The following is a 17,794-nucleotide window of genomic DNA, read 5'->3' on the forward strand; positions in this document are numbered from 1 at the left end:
TTATACACACAGCAGCGTATTTCTGATGCAACAGTAAAAAAAAAGTGGTTTCAGGAATATGGAATAGAAGAATGAATGACATCGGTAGAAATTCCAAGAACAGGCCAGATTTTGGTTTTTGTTGGTTGTTTTTTAATGGACCGGCATGGTTTCCTTTGCTTTCAGTTGGAATGTGCATGATCAAAAGGCATTGCTCTTGCTAAGCCTATTTCTGGAAGGCTTAGAGCACAATGCTATGGATGTTTAGACAGAAGAAAGTCTATGCTGGCTGGGGAATGCTGGGAGTTGTAGGACTTTCTTCAGTCTAAACATCCATAGGATTGCACCCCTGACTGTCTTCCGACCCCGATCAGCTCAGGACCAATAGTGAAAGAAGGATGCCCCTGCCTATGTGCAGGATACTGGATTGCCACTCGTTTCCTCCTAGGAGAGGGCCCTGCATCCTTAACTGTCACAGACAGAAATTGAGCAGAGAGGTCTTTCCCCATCACTAGGTTAGTTAACGTTATACTTGTGTTATCTCAAAAAATTCACCTGCCACACATCCATTAAAAACCCTACCAGAAGACAAGGTAGTGGCTCTGTGGGGATGGCTATTCATGGTGTCATGGGAAGGTTTTGCTTTATCTTGCACTTCCCCATTTTATGCCTATGGTTGCAGTTTGGGATACTTAATTGAATTTGGTTCGTAGGATTGGGACTGGCATGTTGCTTGGCAATATGGGTTGCTGAAATCAACAAAGCTTTCTTACACATAAAAGGGTTTAGGGTTAAAGTGAAAAACCACCCTAACCTTATGACTTACACTCAGGGTACAATCCTATTGGGATAGTCGGCTGCCTACAAACTCGGAGGGGGCCAACTATCCAATGCAGGGCAGGTAGAGCATGGAGAGGATCCTCTCCTTCACACTCTGGCCACCCTGCATTTGCAGCTAGACAACCGATTTTGGCTGTCTAGCTGAGGACTTCGGAGCGGGAGAGGCCACACGATGGCACATAGGAAGCATCGTAAGGATGCTTCTGCAGTCTCCGCCCCACCCCTGGGAACACCCCCTTTTCGCCCACTCTGTGTTGTGTTTACAAGTGCAGAGATGGGGAAGAAACGTATCACCTACAAGACAGTGGGGGAGGGGCAGAGAGAGCGGTTTCTGGGAACAGTTCCCAGAAACCGAATAATCCTATGGCTGTCTACACACTGTGTAGCAGCCATAGGACTGCTCTCTTAAACAGAAAGGTGCTATTCTTTGAAGAGTGATTAATTTATTGTCCTTGCAGTACATACTTTTTCTTCTTTGTGCTGGTTCTTACACCATTTATTTATTTATATCTCACCTTTGTGCCAAAAAATGGCACTCAATGAGTCAATAAAATCCAGATTAAAAACAACCTTAATTAAAACATAACATAAAAATAAATTAAAAACACAAGCACAACAATAGAAGAAATAGCGCCATCTTGAACACATTAAAATAGTCCAAACATGATGTAACTAAGGCATGTGACCACAACCAGACACCTCTAGGAACAGGCAGAGTTTACACACTAGCCTCAGTTGTGCTTGTTTAAAAATAATTCCTTGTCTCTTCTGGCTAACCTCTGGAATTTTGCATTTAATTAGGCATACTCCCCCTATCACTGTTGCCTTTTGCTTTTCTTCTTTCTTGGGCTACTTCCAGCGTCTCAGTAGACAGCCATCTTGCCTTCTTGGTTTTCTTTTTCTTTGGGATGTTTTTTGTTGCTGCCTCCTGAACAATGGTGCGACCTTCTGTCCATAGTTCTTCTGGGACCCTATCTACTAAATCTAGTCTCTTAAATCTATTCTTCACCTCCACTGCATATTCATTAGGAATATTAGTGAGCTCATATCTAACTGATCTGTGGGTCTTCCCTATTCTCTTTAGTCTGATTCTAAATTGTGCAATAAGAAGTTCGTGATCTGAAAAACAGTCCGCTCCAGGTCTTGTTTTTACCGACTGTATAGATGTCCGCCACCTTTGGCTACAAAGGATGTAGTCAATCTGATTTCAGTGTAGACCATCTGGTGAAGTCCATGTATAAAGTCATCTTTTAGGTTGTTGGAAGAGCGTGTTTGTTATACACAGTGAGTTGTCTTGGCAAAATTCTATCAGCCTATGTCCCGCTTCATTTTGTTCTCCCAGACCATGCTTGCCTGTAATTCCAGGTGTCGTTTGACTACCCACCTTAGCATTCCAGTCTCCTGTAATGAAAATAACATCTCTTTTTGGCGTATTATCCAGTAGGTGCTGCAGATCCTCATAGAATTGATCTACTCCTGCTTCTTCAGCATCTGTGATTGGGGCGTATATTTGGATCACTGTGATATTAAATGGCTTACTCTGAATTCGAATTGAGGTCATTGTATTGTTTTTTGGATTGTATCCAAGCACTGTATTAGCCTCTTTATTATTAATTATGAAGGCTACTCCATTTCTTCTGTGGTCCTCTTGTCCACAGTAGTAGATCTGGTGGTCATCTGATGTGAAGTGGCCCATTCCAGTCCATTTCAGTTCACTGACACCCAAAATGTCTATATTTAATCTTGACATCTCCCCAATAACCACATCCAATTTGCCCTGGCTCATAGATCTTACATTCCAGGTTCCTGTGGTGTGTTGATCTTTAGAACATCAGATTTGCCGTTCACCACCAGCACCGTCGGCCGCTAGCTGTCCTTTCGGCTTTGAGCTAGCTACGTCATCACATCTGGGGCTAGTTGAACTTATCCTCTGTTCCTCCCCAGTAGCATTTTGACCATCTTCCGACCTGAGAGTCCCATCTTCCAATGGTATACTGTCATATCTCTGGTTGTACTGATCCATTTAGTTTTCACAGCAAGAATACTGGGGTGGGTTGCCGTTACCTTCCCCAGGGATCGTATTTAGTCTGACCTCTCTGCCATGACCTTCTCGTCTTGGATGTCCCTTCACGGTTTAGCTCATGGCATCACTGAGGTGCTCAAGGTCCAGCACCACGACAAGGTAATGATCTCCTTTGCTGGACAAGATACCTCTTTCAGAAAATTAGAAACATCGGAGGTAAATTCCAAGCAAAAATGGGTATGATCAAAAACAAAGATGGCAAGGACCTAACAGACGCAGAAGAGATCAACAAAAGGTGGCAAAAATATACGGAAGTTCTGTATAGGAAGGATAATAATATCAGGGATAGATTTGACGGTGTGATCAGTGAGTTAGAGCCAGACATCCTGAAGAGTGAGATTGAATGGGCCTTAAGAAACGTTGCTAATAACAAGGCAGCAGGAGACGACGGTATCCCAGCTGAACTGTTTAAAATCTTGCGAGTTGATGCTGTCAAGGTGATGCATGCCACATGCCAGCAAATTAGGAAGACACAAGAATGGCCATCAGATTGGAAAAAATCAACTTATATCCCCATACCAAAAAAGGGAAACACTAAAGAATGTCCAAACTATCGAACAGTGGCACTCATTTCACATGCCAGCGAGGTAATGCTCAAGTTCTTGCAAGGTAGACTCCAACAATTCATGGAATGAGAATTGCCAGATGTACAAGCTGGGTTTAGAAAAGGCAGAGGAACTAGAGACCAAATTGCCAATATCCACTGGATAATGGAGAAAGCCAGGGAGTTTCAGAAAAACATCTATTTCTGTTTTATTGACTATTCTAAAGCCTTTGACTATGTGGATCATAACAAATTGTGGCAAGTTCTTGGTGGTATGGGGATACCAAATCATCTTGTCTGCCTCCTGAGGAGTCTGTATAACAACCAAGTAGCAACGGTAAGAACAGACCACGGAACAACGGACTGGTTTAAGATTGGGAAAGGAGTACGGCAGGGTTGTATACTCTCACCCTACCTATTCAACCTGTACGCAGAACACATCATGCGACTTGCTGGGCTTGATGAATCCAAGGCTGGAGTTAAAATTGCTGGAAGAAACATTAACAGTCTCAGATATGCAGATGATACCACTTTGATGGCTGAAAGCGAGGAGGAGCTGAGGAACCTTCTGACGAAGGTGAAAGAAGAAAGTGCAAAAGCTGGGTTGCAGTTAAACCTCAAAAAAACCAAGATTATGGCAACCAGCTGGATTGATAACTGGCAAGTAGAGGGAGAAAACATGGAGGCAGTGACAGACTTTGTCTTTCTAGGCACAAAGATTACTGCAGCCGCTGACTGCAGCCAGGAAATCAGAAGACGTTTACTTCTTGGGAGGAGAGCAATGACAAATCTTGATAAAATAGTGAAGAGCAGGGACATCACACTGACAACAAAGGTCCGCATAGTTCAAGCAATGGTATTCCCCGTAGTAACCTATGGCTGCGAGAGCTGGACCATAAGGAAGGCTGAGCGAAAGAAGATAGATGCTTTTGAACTGTGGTGTTGGAGGAAAATTCTGAGAGTGCCTTGGACTGCAAGAAAATCAAACCAGTCCATCCTCCAGGAAATAAAGCCAGACTGCTCACTTGAGGGAATGAGATTAAAGGCAAAACTGAAGTACTTTGGCCACATAATGAGAAGACAGGATACCCTGGAGAAGATGCTGATGGTAGGGAAAGTGGAAGACAAAAGGAAGAGGGGCCGACCAAGGGCAAGATGGATGGATGATATTCTGAAGGTGATGGACTTGACCTTGGGGGAGCTAGGGGTGGTGACGGCTGACAGGAAGCTCTGGCATGGGCTGGTCCATGAAGTCATGAAGAGCTGGAAGCGACTGAACGAATAAACAACTCAGTTGTGCAAATACACTCCTGGCCACTGCCAAAACCTAAGCATCCAGGTTCCGAGCTTAATCCAGGAGCCGCAAACCTCAATCTTTAGGGAGAGGATAACTCCATCCAGCACAGATTGAATCCCTATCCCCTGATCTGCCTTGCAGTTAACCAAGAGCACCTCTGTCTTGTTTGGATTAAGCTTCCATTTGTTCACCCTCATCCACTCCATTACTGACTTCAGACACTGATTTAGAACCAGAACAGCTTCCTTGGATTTAGATGGAAAGGATAGAGTTGGGTCTCATCAACATGCTCGTGGCACCGAAACCCAGAACTCCGTACAATCTCTCCAAGCCACTTCATGTATACGTTAAATAATCTGGGAGACAAGATGGAACCCTGAGGGACACCACAGAGGGACACCCATGGTGTCAAACAGGAATCCCTCAGCACCACCTTCTGAAAATTCCCCTCCATAACATTGTCTCTAGACCACAGGTTGGCAATGCGACACCCTGGCACCAAGACCCCTAAGTGCCCTCGCCAGGACCTGTTGTCCTGGCACCCACTAGAACCCCCACACATGTACACACTGACCCCCACTGCTGTGCCCACCTCAGCAGCGAGTAAGCAGGAAGTCAGCAGATCAGAAGGTAAGTCTCCTGATCTGCCAACTTCATGCTTCCTCACTGCTGAGGTGAATACAGGGCTAATCAGAAGCTGCGGTTGGGATGAGACCCGGAAAATAGGGGTGAGAAGGGAGGTGAACACAGTGGCAGCAGGGGGAAAGGAAATCCAAAGTGGGCAAGGAGGAGTGTGGTGGTAGGAAGGAGAAGCAGCAGGGGCAAGGAGAAAGAAGAGTGACAGTTGGGAAAAGAAATCCTGACCGGGAAGGAAGTGGGGGGGACAAAAGGGCAGTTGCTGTTCTTGCCCAGGATTCCTTTTTTAAATTTATTATATAGTTGTAACTGGAAACTCAGACTTAGTCAAATTCATTCATATTTTCTTTGTTTACAACAAGCAAGTACTTTTTATTTTTTACAATTCTAACAATTTAAAACTGCATGGCTTTTAAACGTCAAGTAACTTAATTAAAAACCATGAACCTTTGGCTGAATACTGAATTGCTTTAATAGCTTATCCTTTCACGAAGAACCTGATTGGTATTGTGATTCAGTAATAGACTATACACATGTATAATGACAGTAAATCCAGCTAAGAAAATTAAATGAAAACAGTTTTATTTGTATAACTAACTGCTGCTTCTACTCCCACACTCAGTACTTCATGAAACACTCATTAGTTTTTCAACTCCTCAAAGGCTGTGATTTTGAGATTTACTTGAAATTAATTCCACTCAGATCATCTAGCCAAAAAAGTGCTTTATGTAACTCAGACGTTGTTCAGCATTACTGTTAATTTATTGGAGAGATGAACAACTGAGAGGTTAGATTAACTGTCATTAATAGGTGGCTATTACTTGGAGCGCCACCCCTCCAAAGCACTTCCAGTCCGTAATTTGCTCTGGGGCACTACCCACATCATTATTATTTTTAATCACAAGAGTGGTCCCACTTTATAAGTAAAATTAGAATGAGTGCTATACATGTTTGTATGAGTGCTTACCTTCTAAAAGTGTTCAAGCCTTCCTGGAAACTCTACCTTTGCCCTGCAATGCCTGCTTCTTAAATCTGCTGTGTGGGGGTTAAATGATTGTTACTTAAAAGGCGACTATATGCTCAGGGACACTGTAACTGCAATGCAGGAGCCAGGAACACCCTTCCCCAACCTGATGCCCTCCGCGTGTGTTGGAGTACAACTCTCACCATACCCAGCCATTGGCGATGCTGGCTAGGAATGACAGGAGTTGTAGTCTTAACATCTGCAGGGCACCAAATTGGAGAAGCAAGAAAATGTTATTTGGAGGTGGGGGAATCCTAAAATCCACTTCTACTTTACGAGGATTTAATTTTTCATTAGACATTTACTTAAATTCCTACATACATTTCATCAAAGCTTTTTTAAAAGTTGTATTTATAGAACTGAGACCTTAGTTTTACCTACAATGGAAGTATGCAAGACAATTAAGTTCTTAGCTGGAAAAGCCCTCTTTTGACCTGGGAGCGAAGGCCTGATGCAGTGTCTGAGCAGTTAGGTACAGGGATGGCGGAGAATTTCTCCCCGAAACTTCGGGGGGCCGAGTGCCAACGTGTTCGGCCCCCCGAACACATTTTGGGGAGAAATTCTCCGCACCCCCCCGGGACGGGACTTACCTTTGGCGAATTTCCCTCCCGGCGGCGGGTCCGGCCGGCGGTTCGTCGGGTCTTCGTCCGGGACGGGAGCGGCAGCCGGTCTTTCGACCGGCTGCCGCCGCCGCCATTCCAATAAAAGAAGAAGAAAAAACGCCCCCGTGATAGGCTACGTGATGATTAACGTAGCCTATTACGGCTAGATTTGCAAAGTCAGCCGTGATAGGCTATGTAAATCGTCACGTAGCCTATCACAGGTGACTTAAAAAAAAAAAAAAAAAGCGTGTACGGATAATGGCGGCCCCCATAGGGAGCCGCCATTCACATTCCTTATTTGGTCGCTGTAGTCTACGTAAAGATTATGTAGACTATGGCGAAAATAAGGGCAACGCTATTTGCGTTGCCCTTATTTTCGCCGTAGTCTACGTAAAGATTTACGTAGACTACAGTGACCAAATAGGGAATGCGAATGGCGGCTCCCAATGGGGGCCGCCATTTGTGTACACGTTTTTGTTTTTTTTTAAGTCACCCGTGACAGGCTACGTGACGATTTACGTAGCCTATCACGGCTGACTTTGCAGATCTAGCCGTGATAGGCTACGTTAATCGTCACGTAGCCTATCACGGGGGTGTTTTTTTGTTTTTGTTTTTACTTTTAATTTCACGGCGAGGCGAGGCGCCTCCCCCCCCCCGGCCTGAATTTCGGCCGGGCGAGGCAGGAAGCCTCCCCCCCGGACTGAACGTCGCGGGGGAACAGCGAAGCGCCTCCCCCCACCACGAAAAGCTGCGAGACCAGGTAAGTGACTTTCGTGCATCCCTAGTTAGGTATGCTTTAGAAAACAACCACCACTAGCAAGGCAACATCTAATATTCAGTAAACCACCATGTTTTTCACATCTCCAAACATATATTCCATCCAAAATATTTAATAGAAATAACAGGTTGCTTATGAGCTAAGATTTAAAAAGGGTTACTATTCAGTAACAAAACAAGCATTTTTAAAAGACTAAATGAAACAGAAAGAGTGTAATTTCATATAAACTAACATGTTCTTACTATGCTTGAATCTAAGAGAAGAGCATTATAAAATATTTGAATGTTCACTTCCAGATTAATAAGAGAACAGATATCACTGTGGGACTAGCAAGTGTAGGAGTAGTATTCAATGTTAGTCCTATGTAGAGTAGACCCATGGAAATGAATGGTACTTAAGTTAATTGTGACTAATGCAAGTATCATTCATTTCAATGGGTATACTCTACATAGGACAAACACTGGATACCACCCTAGAACTGTAGATTTTGCATATAGTAATTGGACATAAAGATACATCCTAAGACTGTAGTGTATTTGTAAAGGTCAAGTTAAATCAAATGGTAGCTTTCTTATTTAATGGTGTCTAAAATAATACTGGCAAAATTGTAGGACTTGACTAATTTATCTAAACAGTCTGAATGCCTGGCAAACATTTTGGGACATCATTTCCATGGAAAAGGTAACTATGAGGGCATGATGCCTCAGAATTATGTATCACTTTATGACACAATGGTCATGGGTACTTCAACAATGAGTGTAAAAACACTATTATGGGTAATCATATTTTTCTGCATAATAATAATACTATTGATAACTGGATGGCAGTAAAACTAGCCTTAAGGTTAATGGGTTAAACTGAGACTAAGGGTGCAATCCTATACACACTTAGGCGTAAGTTTGATTGAATTTAATAGGGCTTACTTCTGAGCTGACGTGTATAAGATTGCCGTTAGTTAAATGAACTTTGCTCTTATTGAAATCAATGACGTTTAACGTAAGCTGTGACAAGTCCCATTGATTGCAATTGGAATGAAGTTCAACTAACTTAGTTTGGATCCAACCAAAACATATCTTATATATGATAATACAAGTTAGAAAGGCAGAATGAGGGGAAGGGAGAACTTTAAAGACATTTTAGACAAATGGAACTTGAACTCTATACATTCTAAAGAAGCTGACCTGTGATTCTTCTTGTTTAATATAGGGAGACCTCTATATTAAGACCACAAAAGGCAGAATACAAAGACTCTATAAAGGTTAATATTGACTTACAAAGTAAAACAGAACTGCATTTTGGGATAGCATATTGATTTATACAGAGAAGTTAACCCCTTTCAATTTAAAGAATACCTGCCTATACATAGCACTTGCAGCTAACATACTGCTTTAGTAGAGGTGATAATATCTGATGTGATAAGAGTATCTAACACCCAAGTTTTAATAGAACTAAAGGAAGTCACAAAAGTTTAAAGGCTGATGCAAACAACTCTCAATTGTCCCATTACAGCAATTAAAAGTGAGTTTAAATGTATGAAAAACTAACAGAAAAATAAACAAAAAATAACAAAGAATGGGACTGCAGAGACGTCCCCATGAACAAAAGAATAAAAGTAATCAATAGGTGGATATGACATTCATCCAGATTTGAAGTACATTCAGATTTAAATGGTAAGTGTCTCCCAGGATTCATTCATCGTATAACACAGACGTCTAAAATGCAGAATTTGGCACGGCAGGTTGGACAAGGCACATGGCTTGAAAGCCAGGTCTCTGGGTGCTGCTGGTCCTGTCGACTGGCAAACCATTTGCCCATGCAAGTAAGGCACCACATGGGACGACAGTAGCATTGTTGGCACTCTCCTTCATTTGGTTCTTGACAGTTCTTCAAAAGCTTAATATTTGCATTAGCCTGCATACACCCAATACATGAGTCCAGCTCCTACAGACAAACAGGAAGAAATACATGACCAAATAGTTATTAGTTTTATTATTTATACATCATCACTGTACATGGCACTTACAGACCAGGTTCGGATGTCATAACCCATTGTGGGTTATTGTGTCATCTGGTAGTTCTTTAACCCACAATGGCTTATTTGGCCAAAATAACCCACTCTGATAACCCATGGTCTGCAGAGTGGGTTATTTAACCCATCATGGGTTATCATGTCATCTGGCGGTCACTGTGGGTTATTTTGACCAGCTACATTGCTGTGGGGAAGAGCGATCAAAACCGCTGCAGCTCTGTTCTTCTCTGGCTTAGCGAATTTGCAACTGCAATATTGGGAAGACGTTAAAGCCTCTATCACCAATGGCTGTAGGGAGAATTCCACTTTGGCAAGTGAGTGTTACATCTCTATGAAGCTTGGTCTTGATTCTGCAAATCTCCAAGGTTTTATAACCACCTTGGATTTTCACTGCTGTCTGTGTCAAGAGTGCTAGGTTTTGAGTGTGCATCGGGTGCCTCTTGAATAGGGGAGGCTGCCTATGAGGTTTGGTCCCGATCCTGCAAACCCCCATCGTCTGCCCAGCTAGGTGATGCTCAACCTGTTCTGGAGGGGGCTGCACTCTCCCTAAAGGATCAGGTTCATCATTTGGGGGGTATTCTTGGACTCAGAACTGTCACTTGAGGCACAGGTGAACTCAGTGGTATGGAGCACTTTTTATCAGCTTAGGTTGGTATACCAACTATACCCTTATCTGGACAGAGATACCCTAGCTATCCTTGTTCTGATAACCTCTCATCTGGATTACTGTAATGCATTATATGTGGGGCTGCCTTTGAAAACAGTCTGGAAACTTCAGCTGGTCCAAAACAGGACAGCAAGATTGTTAACAGGACTGGCCAATGAGTTCACATTATGCCAGTACTTATCCAGCTGCACTGGCTGCCAGTCCATTTCCAGGACTGATTCAAAGTCCTGGTATTAACATTCAAAGACCTTAATGGCCAGGTTATCTGAAGGATCGCCTCCTCCCATATGTGCCTGCCCGGACCCTAAGATCATCCTCAGCAGTCCTCTTCCATGAGCCCCTGACAAAGGAAGTGAGGTGGGTGGCTACCAGAAAGGGTATTTTCTGCTGTGACCCCCCAGCTGTGGAATGAGCTCCCTAGAGAGGTTCGCCTGGCACCTACATTGTACTCCTTCCAGTGCCAGGTGAGGACTTTTTTATTCTCCCATTATTTTAGCATTTTAGCTTCCTAGTCTTTTAGCTTCGGTGTTTTAAATCTGTATTATAAATCTCTGCATTGCTGCTAGGTTTTATTCTGGTTGTACTGTTATATTCTAGATTTAAGCTTTCACATTTAGTTGTTTTATGGGATGGTTGTATTTTAGTGGAAATTGTTTTGACTGTTTTAAATTTTGCTGTTAAGTTGCCTTGAGTCTTTTTTGAGGAATCTAAGAAATAAATAGTATGTGCACAAGATTAATTTGTAAAGGGCCAGATGCTTGCTGGAGAAACAGTTGAGAAGGTCTGGATCAGACCTTGTAACTTTGGACAATTTATACTTACTAGGCATAGTACTTACTTTGCAACCCTGCTCTTTAAGTTTAATGATAAATCTACTTATCCTCCCCCCCCCATAATAATTAAATAAGTCATCCATCAATGACCTTATTGTATAAAATAGAAAATATTGAAATAAGATGTTATATTGCATGATAATCACTGTTAAAGCAAATAAATATGTATTAACACTATGGAAAAATTATTTATAACCTCTAGTTTTGAACAAGTCCCACCTGATTGTTTGAAACAGAGTAAGTTTGATTCATCTCCACCAGGGAGGTAAAGGTTTCCAGAAACAAGTCACTGAGACTCTGATGAATTACCACATTAGCAGCATTACGGATGGGAGCATGGAGCTTTTCTCGCAGCTCCCCATATTCTGATGAATTCAGCCTAAGGAAGAGATAATGTTAATTCAGCCATTTGTGCAAATATAAAAGGAAGTGTTTCCTAATTTAAATATGAGGTCTCTGGAAAGATGACATGACCTGGTATACTATAGATTCTGGGCTATTTTGATACACAGAGAAACAACAAATTTTTCGTTACATATTAAGAAGAAACAAAACTTAATAATAATTGTTATTAGTTTCAAATGAAATTGTGTATGACTGATAAAATGTTATCTAAACTGTTTTCATTTGTACCTCTCCAAACTGAAATGAATTGCTTTATTTCCTTAGATAAGATTGTCAGACAGTGAATGTGAATATCACCTCCATTCAGCTGAAACACAAATACAGAATGACTAGGCTGGATGTTCATATTATGCCTTACGTGGTTCAAGCTAGGCCCAGACATGTCCTTGAAGAGTAAGCATGGTTGATATTCCATGTCCTTAGTTCTAAGCCTCTATTCCAAAACTGACCTCAGGGAAAGTGAACAAAATTCTCCAGTCCATGACATTAGGGACAGCACCACACAGATCTCTGCCTCGCAGGTCTCATTTCCACTGCAATTTTCAAACAAGTAAGTAACAGCAGGATACCCTGCCAAGCAGCAGGAGAGACTCCCCCTGTTTCTTATATTCTCCATATCCTGCACAAATAAAAGAAGACCCTGCTATTCTCCCAATGTTGCAGGGGAGGGATTAGTGGCAGCCATAAGTATTGGCTAGTGCATTTGTAAACCACTGTATCCAGCTAGTTATTCACACTCAACATACTACTTAATTTATCAAACAATGAATGATTCCTGTTTTTCCTGCCATACAGTGCTACAATAACTTCATGGTAGCAATTGTGTTTACTCGGTTTGAAAATACTTATGCAATAAGGACAAGAATAACAAATTAATAATATAAAATAGTTTTATAAGGTTTTTATTTGTAGCAATTCTCTTTCCACACTTCTAAATTTAACCTAACTACTACCACTAAAGCATTGCACTGAATGCAGAACTCTGTTCCAAATTATGGGGATGGACAGTATCTAGCAGTCCCTTCTTAAAGCAGGGCTAGCCCCTTATGCTGATTTGCTTCCTCCTAAGCTGGACACCAATTCAAGTACCAGTTGCACTGGTTGCTTATTTGTTTCTGGGCTCAAGTTAAAGTACTGGGTTTGACCTTTAAAGACAAAGTGACTTAAAGGGCTACCTGCATAGGCCATAGCATCAGTCTCAAAGACCCTGCTCTTTAGCCTGCCACTAAATAACATGAGATTGGCAGATGCCAGGGACAGGGCCTTTTCAGTGGTGGCCCCACATCTTTGGAATTCCCTCCCCCAAGGTGAAAATGCCCCCTTATGTGTGGCTTTAAAGCAGATTTTTAAAAACATTTTTATTCCACTCAGCTTTTTATTCATGACTTTATTTGGTTCATGTTTTAGTTGCTGTTTTAATTGTAAATTTACTGGTTTTGTTCTTAATGTTTTTGTTCTTATTTATTAATTGCTGTAAGTTGCCAAAAAGGAAGCATATAAGTACATGAAGGGTGCAATCCTATGAGAATAGGCGGCCGCCTCTGAACTTGGAGGCGACCACCTATCCAGTGCAGGGCAGGAGAAATGCAGCTGCCCTGCATTTGCAGCTGGACAGCCGATTTTGGCTGTCTAGCCGCTGGAAGGCAGAGTGGGGGAAGCAGCTGCTGGACAACACATAGGATGTGTCTTACCAATATTTCCGCCTTCCCTGCCCCGGAACGCCCCCAGGAACGCCCTGTTTTCACCGCTCCACGCTCCTCTTCCTAGCGCAGGGCCGTTCCGAGCTGCCTGCGAAGCAGCGCAGGAGGGGGGGAAGGTCGGTTCCCAGAAACTGACGTATCCTATGGCCATCTAGCCACTGACTAGCGGCCATAGGATTGCTCCCTCCATACATCATTTTTAAATCTACATTAAAAACTTCTTCCCCCTCTCCATCAGTCATAGGAGAGGGAACCACTCAATGAGCTGAGGTCTGTCTATTATTATTATTTACAAGTAGGATCTGAAACAAAATACTGCAGTGTATCCTCACTCCCAAACAGGGAGTCTTGTCTTCCTCCAGGATGCGATAAGCCATAAGAGGTTCAAGCAAGCAAATGCACTCCCTCTTCCACCCAATCCTGGCTTTCCATTTCTCTTTTCCACTGACACTCTACAGTCTGTGGCTTCTGGAAGGCAAGTGAACATACTCACTCCTCACTGGGTAGTTTTACCTCACCCCCCCCTTTTTTTAATGCTTTGTACTTCTGCATATCTCAGAATTCACTCTACCATGCTGATTGCTCCGATTTCTCAGTGGCCCCGTTTTGGCTCCAATCCTGTCAGCACTCAACTACCTGTAGTTGCTCTTCAGGGGAACAAATGTGACCTGCATCAAAATGTTGCCATGTATCCCCACCCCTATGAGGGGTGCTCCTGTTTATGGCTGTAGACAACCTGGAACAGAAGCCTGGTAGTGCTATTTACGCCAGGGGAGTGTCATGAATAGGGATAAAAGGTCCTTTTCTCTCCCCCTGCCTTCTCCTGCTGTGCTATATGATGCTACAGGGCTGCTTGTCCCTGAAGCACCATATAGCTATATAGTGAGGGCCTCAGAGTTCTGGAGATGGGAAGGCATCTCTCCCAACCTTAATCCCTTCCATGACACTTACTATGTCAGGGGCTCAAGCAGGTCAATTCCCTTTCTTCCTCTGCCCTCTATTTTTCTTCTCTGTTTTGTTTTGGATACACACACAAATATGCCAAGCCTTAAACTGCTTTCATTCATAGACTAAATTAATAGACTCACCCAGTCTGCCTGACTTTTGGTTTCTTTAGACCTGTTTCCCACCACGCTCTCTCCTGTAAGCTCAACTCCCATTAAGCTCATAGATTCCTGGCAGGCTCTTTTTTTAACCACTTTCTTTTCATTCACAAAGTTATGTACTCCTACATACCTAGGGCATCCCCCAAGTAAGTATATAGAATCCTTATTTTTGGGTGGACCCATTTTGCTTCCAAACTAATATAGCAAACTTAGTTGAGAGCCTTACAGGGAATGATGGAATTTATATGCAGACTTCAGCGCAGACTCTCAAGCAGCAAAGAAATCATAAAAGGAAATAAAACACACTAAAACATACAACAACAGTAATTAATAAATGCAGCAAAACAATAAACTCTGCCCTCACTATGAAAACATAGAAAGGAGACTCCATTTAGTTCTCCAATAGCAATCAAAGCCCTTGGTTCCCCAGGCTCAATCTGGTTACTGGAGGAGTCACAAGAACTATAGATGCCACAGATCCTCTGGGAAGTGCAAGATTCCAGGTTGACCACACATGGGAAATAGCAGTACCCTCAGTGAGTTTCATCTTTTCTCCCTAGTCTCGTCAGGAATGGAGAAGGTGTGGTTTTATGATCAAATGCTACAGAAATATCTCTTACTGTTAATAACTTCTAGAGAGATGTTTTCCAATAAACTGCAGCAACAAAGCATCTTGTACGACTTTTAAGTCTAACAAATGTATTATGGTATACGTTTTTCTGAACTACTGTATACATCAATAGATGCATCTAAGAAAGTGTACTCTCATCCACAAAAGCTTATGCCATGATAAACGTGTTAATCTTTAAGGTGTTAAAAGACGTTAGGCTACATCAAGCATCATGCAAGCAGTCTTCCATGCAACAGTTCCCTTCCTCTCCTCTGCCCTCCAGAGTAGATTGGGGAGAATGAAAGGGGGGATCTGTTCTACCAGCAGATGGTAGATGGGCACAGTTGTATACAACTGTCATTATTATTTTTGCAGTTGACATTCAGCACATATTAAAAACATTTAAGTTAACCAGTTATATCAAATATCACATTTAAGATGCTTTGCTATAAAATATACCTCTCACAACGGGATGCACCAGGAATCTAGCAACAAAATCCCACTCCCCTTGACATTAAATGCACTGTATACACCCAAAGAACAGAAAAGTTGGCCTATTTACCGGATATCAAAAGGTTTCACATTGGGATTAACACTGGCAACATGGATTGTAAGGAACTGTGCAGGCATATTTGAGTCTGGCAAGAGTTCATGCTGCCTTGAGTCTACCACTGTTAGATAGATGTCCCTCTGCTGGGCAATGTGTAAACAGTACGTGGTTACTTTCATGATCCAGGTGTCTGTAACAATTACTCGTGCTCCTGGAGCCCCAGTAGCAAACTTGTCAATCCTCCTGAATTCCGTGTTGATAGAAGAAGCCACTGCCCTCCAACCTGATTGTGGGAGGGCATAAAGGGAAAGTGTCTTGACTAGGGGATGGTTATTCCAACCATTTTGTGACCAGTAATATGCTAGGATACCAGCAATTGTTGGGGCAAGAACAGCCAACAAGAAGAAGACTTTCCAACTTTCAGGGGCCTGGTAAAAACTGCAGAGCTGTTTCTCAGGTGCTGCAAAGCACATGCCAACATAATAGCCTGCAAGGGGCAAAAAAGTGCTTTTAGAAGACAAAACAGACTTCATACATGACTGCATTATTTATCCATCTAGTAGATGACTGGAATGAAAAAGCTTACATAGATTTTTCAGTGGTGGTATGCCTCACTAGAGAGGCTCACCTGGTGCCTACGTTGTAGTTTTTCCAGTGCCAGGTAAAATCCCTTTTTATTCTTCCAGGCATTTTAGTCGTTGTCTTTGTTGTTATTTTTAAATGTGTTGTATTGTTAGATATTTATACTGCTGCTGGCTTTTACTTTGGTTTTATATTGCAATTTTAAACTTTTAAAAGTTTTATACTATGTTTATCATGTTATCGTACTTTAGAGCTTTGGCTATTGGGCAGTATAGAAATGTAACAAACAAACATTTCAGAGAAATGGTAGTCCACATGTCCTTCTGCAGTGCATACAGTACTCACGCTTCCCCCATTCCTATTGCACTTCCATCACTGCGCAAATCGTAGCCAGTATACCTTACAGGCTTGTGGGGTGAGAAGGGGAAGACTAAGGAACCTGCTTCTCCTCCAACCAATTCTCAGTATGAAGTCACCTTCTTTCCTTGACAGACACTTCATAAGTCTGCAAAAAACCTTGCAGAACAGGTACAGGTTTTCCAGTAACAGAACTGTAATGATGGGGAGTGGCAGTGGGTGGGATGGGGAGAACAGAATCAGGAAAACGACCTGTTGAATTTCTGCCTGGCACATTGTAGGCAAAGACAGTGAACAAGGAAAAAAGAACTAAGTGGAGCAACTCTTTTCTCTGCCACGACCCCCGCCCTTCTTCCGCCTCAGCTGTCTTGCTCCCCAGACCCAATCTCCACGTCTGCAGCACTTTCCTCCCAGTCTGTCCCCACCGCTTCCTCTCGACCCTTCTTTTCTCGCTCACCAAGAGGGAGGAGGGCGTGGGCCAGAAGAGTGCCGGTGCCCCGCCGGAGGTGGTACTGGACGAAGGACGCGTCCTCGCTGCCCAGCCAGCCTCCCAGCAGATTCTGCACCGTCAGGCCGGCCAAATGGAACTCGTTGGGTGGGAACACGAAACACACGGCCAGCACCACGTAGGCCAGCGTGAAGGTGGCCGCGGGGCTCTCCATCTGCAGGCCTGGGGAACGACACGCCGCACCGGCCAAAAGCAACCCCAACTACTAAACATAGGAGGCCTTTCCCAGCTTCATGGTCAGGATATCCCGCGCTGCACTCTGGGAACTGTAGTTCAACAGCCGGGGGCCCGGCGGACCAGTAGGGGAAGCTGGCCGCGCCGCTCGTTGTCCGGACGAGTTCTCTCTCCCCTCGCCCTCCCCGCCCGGGTCTGGCGGCTAGTCTGTGGCGCCCGGAACCCTCCCTCTAGCAATAGTCCCACTACTGCAGTAAAGCACCGTGGTGTCCTCCAGATGTTTTGGACTACAATTCCCATAACCCCTGGCCATTGACGTGCTGGCGGAGGCTTATGGGAGTTGTAGTTACAAAACGGTGAGCAAGCTTTCAAGTTCTCCAGAACTTTTCATCCGAGTGGATGTTCAGCAGAGGGTGAGGGTCGGGGTGGGGAGAGAAGGACCCTGCCTTGATGTTGTAGCCACAAAGTCTGTATTTAGCCACAGTCTTAA

At 43.3% G+C, this 17,794-nt stretch overlaps 1 protein-coding gene across 1 annotated transcript; it reads right to left on the reverse strand.

The window, feature by feature from the left end:
• Positions 1-7,861: 7,861 nt before the first annotated feature.
• On the reverse strand, positions 7,862-17,337 carry TMEM129 (transmembrane protein 129, E3 ubiquitin ligase). The gene is made up of 4 exons (XM_084845011.1): positions 17,080-17,337; positions 15,696-16,170; positions 11,532-11,691; positions 7,862-9,724 (listed from the first exon to the last, which is right to left on the reverse strand). Exons 1-4 carry the CDS (start codon positions 17,282-17,284, stop codon positions 9,476-9,478), a joined length of 1,089 nt encoding a protein of 362 aa, XP_084701137.1. The 5' UTR covers positions 17,285-17,337; the 3' UTR covers positions 7,862-9,475.
• Between the last annotated feature and the right edge of the window lie 457 nt (positions 17,338-17,794).

Source organism: Heloderma suspectum, chromosome 3 (genome assembly GCF_057233095.1).
Source record: "Heloderma suspectum isolate Gila_16-S chromosome 3, 16-S_ref, whole genome shotgun sequence".
In the NCBI taxonomy this organism is placed as follows: domain Eukaryota; kingdom Metazoa; phylum Chordata; class Lepidosauria; order Squamata; family Helodermatidae; genus Heloderma; species Heloderma suspectum.